Source organism: Sinocyclocheilus rhinocerous, unplaced genomic scaffold, assembly GCF_001515625.1.
Source record: "Sinocyclocheilus rhinocerous isolate Xijiao unplaced genomic scaffold, SAMN03320098_v1.1 scaffold3642, whole genome shotgun sequence".
NCBI classification, from domain to species: domain Eukaryota; kingdom Metazoa; phylum Chordata; class Actinopteri; order Cypriniformes; family Cyprinidae; genus Sinocyclocheilus; species Sinocyclocheilus rhinocerous.
In genome coordinates this window covers 187,421-192,745 of record NW_015644863.1, presented here as the reverse complement: position 1 = coordinate 192,745, position 5,325 = coordinate 187,421, and the positions used below count along the sequence as shown (strand labels likewise).

The 5,325-nt window shown below is 37.3% G+C and overlaps 1 protein-coding gene across 3 annotated transcripts in view; it reads left to right on the top strand.

The window, feature by feature from the left end:
- LOC107705087 (serine/threonine-protein phosphatase 2B catalytic subunit gamma isoform-like) overlaps positions 1–5,110 on the top strand; it is a 26,268-nt gene extending 21,158 nt beyond the window's left edge. For 2 of the 3 annotated variants that reach the window (XM_016508229.1, XM_016508228.1), the window contains exons 13-14: positions 2,541–2,567; positions 3,821–5,110. In XM_016508229.1, the coding sequence (XP_016363715.1) occupies positions 2,541–2,567; positions 3,821–3,996 (203 nt within the window). In that variant the 3' untranslated portion in view covers positions 3,997–5,110. The remainder of the gene's footprint in view (positions 1–2,540; positions 2,568–3,820) is intronic. The other variant, XM_016508230.1, reaches the window with a different exon arrangement.
- Positions 5,111–5,325: the final 215 nt, after the last annotated feature.

Here is a 5,325-nt window from a genome sequence, read left to right as displayed (position 1 = left end):
TTTCTTTCTGTCTTTACCTCTCTCTCTCTCTCTCTCTCTCTCTCTCTCTCTCACTCTCACTCTCACTCTCACTCTGTTTCTGTCCTGCCTCATCCCGCAGCTCTGCCTCTCTCACAGTGCAGCACACCCATCATCGACTCGATCGAAAGTGATATCGTTTAAAGAGGGGGGAGATTTTACAAGTGTTTGGTCATGAAGGGGATTTCGGTCAACACGCTTCAGATTTTCTGTCCCGACAGGGACTTTAAAAACTTCCAAGCACTGCTGAGATTGTAGCAAGTGCCAAGGAGCTGCTGTGGGTGGTGCTTTCACAGTGAGAGGGGCTCCTGTGAGCTTATGACTATGACGCAATATGACCCAATTTAACCAGCGCCTGTCGGTGTGATATGCTGCTTCTCCCTGCCTTCACTGTAAAAACTCATCAGCCTGCTGCATCCTGTTGCCCTCCTACTAACAACCACATTAACATGGTCAGGTTTGTTTTTGATGAAAGTAGGTGAATTTAAATTTGGTATGATTCAGAATGTTGTATGATATATAACATGCTGCACATACTAGGGGTTCGGGATTTTAACTGATCTCTAACCCTAAAGGTGCAGTCATATTAGTGAAATGTCAGCAAAAAAGGCTCATGTTCTGTGTTCAAAAGTGTAGCAATGTTTGAAGTACTGCACAGAAGTCACTTTTAAACCAAGCAACTTTCTGTTGTTCAGCGTGGCGAGTTCTGCTTGGGGAACCTTTTTTTCCCTCTCACATGAAAGCTCTGATCTTGTGGATTCCCATTTAAAAATTAAAACTGGCTTCCGCCTGCGAAATTTCTCAAAGCAGCAGTAAATGTGACTGCACCTTAGCTTTGGTGTCTCTAACAATGTTTGTGTTGAAATACTTAAAAGATGCATCAAAATTGTGGTATTATTTTTCGGAGTGTTCAGACTTCAGGTTTTCAAGTCATATCTATAGTATCGTACAGACTTGAGGGTTGACTTTTTGGACTTGAGCCAGGGCAAAGCCAGCCAGACTGTTTTTGCATTTGCAAAACGCTTTTATTTGTAAGGAACAATATAAAGAGGGCAGAAAATTATGCAGGAGAAACAATAATGTACAGTATGTGGAAAATAATGTGTTTTTTTAACTTTAAACCGCATAAACACATTTCATTACACCAAATACACAAAATAATGTTCTTTTTAGCAGCATCATATGACCCCTTTAACTCTTGTTGCTCATATGGGCACAATACCTAAAAGTGTCTGAGTATTATACTCCTAGGCAACTCCTAGACCACCGTTCTGACAAAACCACTAAATTTGTATGGTTTTGGTTTTGTAAAGCATGCTCTGTACACTCTGGGTCCCTGTTTGAAAACCCCTACAAAAGATACCTCCAAAAGGGTTTGGGTTTGGCTAGGGTTTAATAAAAATTATTTAAAATATTCCAAATATTGCATTATACCATTTTATTTTTTTACACATAGTGTTTCACACATTTATAGTTGAAATCTTTAATGTAGTAGTTCAAAGGTTTGGGGTGAATTTTACATTACTAACAAAAAAATCTTTCAAATAAATTAGGTTCTTTTGAGCTTTCTATTCAAAGAATACTGAAAAAAGTATGGTAATATTAACAAATATACCGTTTTTAACGTTGATAATAAAAAATATTTTTTGAACAGCAAATTAGCATATTAGAATGATTTCTGAAGGATCATTTGACTCTGAAGACTGGAGTAATGATGTTGAAAATTCAGCTTTGCATCACAGGAATAAATTAGATTTTAAAATATATTAAAATAGAAAAGTTAATTTAGGTTGTAATAATATTTCACAATATTAACCTGTTTACTGCCTTGAACAAAAGAGACTTTAAAAATTATTAGTGGGAAATGCACTTCCAAGGAAATTTTAATACTTGGAGATCTGTGGCATTAAACATTTTTGGAAAGCCCAGCTCTGTAGGTCATATGTCAAGCAAGGCACAATGAACTACAACGTGGTCTTATGATTATAATGTGTTGGTGGTGCACTGGGGAGGGGATGTAAATAAAAGGATTCTTCAGTAGCTGAAAATAGAAATAAAGCGACACATCGCTCAAAGCTGTCTTGCCTCTCATCTTCCGGTGATGGCCACAAATAAACTGCCATCATGCATACACGCTACATTGCTTGGCATTTTTTACAGAGAAACCCTCTCCTTTTTTGGCTATTGTATACCTTCAGCTTTAAAAATAGACTAGATCCATGTCAAGAGTAGTTCAGAAAGCCTTGCGTCTCAGATTCAAAAGCCCAGTTTCTCAAAAACAAACCTGACCAGGAAAATACAAGTCTTGAAATCTGTTTATGTTCTGGATGAAACAACTAAACTAACCTCTCAGTTTTCTTCCTGTGTGGCTTGTGAAGTGTTCGGGCTGGTGTTGGGAGGGGAAGATGAATGATTGGGAAACAGGGAGGGGGTTTGAATGGACTTGTGATTGCATTGATAACTTGACTCACTTTCTTTCCCCGTTCGTTTTGGGCATGGCACTACTACTCATGCTTACACAGCCACCGTAGAAGCAGAGGAAGCACGAGGTATGCAAGACATCTGTGAAACCTTCTCAGTGTTGTCTGTCTGTTACCCTCCCCCTTGGATTAACTGTCTGTCCTTCCCTTTGTAGTCGCCGATGTCATTTAGTGTTTATTTGTGTGTATGTAATTCACATGCTTGTTACATTTAAAGCTAGCAGTTTTGTTTGATTTGCACGTTGAGAGATTTGTTTCTTTGTTCAGTTTGCATTAAAAAGTCAAGTGTGGGATTTCTGCACCACTAAACGGATACAAATTCAACCTGCAACAGCATTCACAAAACATTTTGCTTTCATAATGTGACTCAGTATAACAAGGAACTTGTTAAGAAAGTTTTGATTTTGTGTTAAAGTGATAGTTGACCCATTTGCTGACCCTCATCATCTATGACTTTTTTCTGTGGAGCACCAAAAAAAAAAGTTTTACAATGAGAAAAAGTTTTGGTCTCCACTGACTTCCATTGTATGGACAAAAATAGTTCTTCAAAATAACTTGTTCCACATGAGAAAGTAAGTCGTACAGGTTTGAAACGACACAGGAGTGAGTAAATTACATTATTTTCATTTTTGGGTTTACTATTTCTTGTAACACTTGATAAACTAGTAGATTTGGCTGTTGAGAGAGGACTGTTTCAGAAAGTCTCACAAACGCACAGCTGTTTAAAGGGGGGAAGCCAGAGGCTGGGGTGTGAGCAGACCACAGCATGAGACGGAATCTTTGTTTTTATCAGTTTCACTTCCTGACCAAAAAGCACACAAATAAACTCCGATCTAGGCCTGTTTTTGCCTTTAATGTCAGGCTTGACGTGGGTACATCAGCGTTTCTGGTTAATGTTATCTATACTAGTCAAAGCTTTACTGTACACCCTCAACTTCTCTTTTTCTCATCGCAGCTGGTTGATTGGCTGACTGGTATATTTAGCTTTATTTCAGCAACCTTTTTTGGCTGCTCTTTGGGGAAGAACAGCCCTCTGTAGTCATGCTACATTTAGTGATTGGAAATGTTAATATCTAATAAGTTAATGTTGGGATGTAGGGCTGCTTGATTTGGGGGGAAAAATTAATTGCTTTTTTTTTTTTTTTAATTAAGCTCCAACTATTCTGTGCTTTGTGATTTAGATATCAATATGACTATATAATAATAAAAATAATAAAAAGCTGCGCAAGGATACCAGTAACACCCAAAACCGAACTTTGTCATTGCTAAATGTCACTTCATAACCATTATCGTTAACTAACATCCTGCTTCCATACTTCCAGCCATCCAAGGCTTCAACCCTCAACACAAGATCCAAAGCTTCGAGGAAGCACGCGGACTGGACCGGATAAACGAGCGAATGCCTCCACGCAAGGACACCATGCAGCCAGACGGCACTGCCAACTCCATGAACGCAGCCAATTCCCCCGACAAGAACGGCACCAATGCACAGGCGTAGTAACCCAGCAGCTGCCCTAACGCTCCCTCATCCTTTCCTTTCTGTCTCTCTCTTTTTTTTCCTCTGTCTCTCCCTCTGTTTTCCTCTTATTCTCTCTCTTTTTGGTAGAGGTGATGCCCCCTACATGCAAAACTCTCCAGGACCATTTCGGGGAGATTCGCACAATACCATGAAGAGGACGTAGTGAAAAACAAACCATGGTTCTTATTTATTTACTGATATAGATGATAAGAAATGTAAGATCTGTAATGGTGGGAAAATTGAGATGAATGAATACGTACATGATGAATATTACAAGTGTATATAAAATACAGAATATATATATATAGACATAGCATTGGGGTGGTGTAAGGTCATCTTAGATTCAGTAGTTTAAAAAACAAAAACAAACAAAAAAACTATTTTGTAAATTTACGTTTATAAATTAGACTTCTTTCTGACATATTTTTTTCTTACTTTTTTTTTTTTTTTTTTTTTTAACAACCAATATTTGCTCAGCAGAATTTCTTTATCATTGCTTATGCGCTTGGCAAAATAATTTTTGACCCAGCATAATTATATAGAATGCTTATTTGTGAATAATACCCAAAGCGAGTATGATAATTGTTGATGCAAAACAAAACAAAAAACATTTTGGTATTGAAACAATATGTGGAAAAATACCTTCATAATGCCAATTATAGCTAAGTTGAGTGCATTAATAACAAGTGTTGACACGTGTATATGTACAAGTACATTTTCAAGTGTTCCCTCAACCAAATGTCATGTTTACTTTGTTTAATTTGTTTTCTTTTTCCTGTTCATAACTCAAACTACACCAATTTGTAATCAAAAAGGTGAAAAAAGCAAAAACCATCCCAGAAGTTTCGCAAGATGGTTGGAGAAGCGATTATGTCTGCATGTTTTTGTTTACTTTCTCCATCCATTTTGTAGTCAGTCAAACTTGTATCGGCCTCTACCGTAATTTTGCACACTTTTAGGCCTTTCGACGTTTTGCATATACCACAGTGGTTAAAGGCACGTTTTAACTGCCATGAATTAATGCTGACTTTATCCTATGATATTTATCCTATGATATGTGCGTTAAATGTGATTGGATGAGGTGGACGTTAAACATCTCAGAAAATGAGCATGCATGCCTTACATCTTGCGTCTCATCTCGGCTAAAGTAACGCATATGAAATTTGTGAAACCAAATTTTTTTTCTATTGCCTTTATTTTCCATTTTTACAAAAGGGTTGTAGCCCACAAGTTGAACATTTTAAACTTTAAAAACCCATTTAATTGTATTTCAATTTATGTACTTAATGTACCTATAATAGTTTGCAT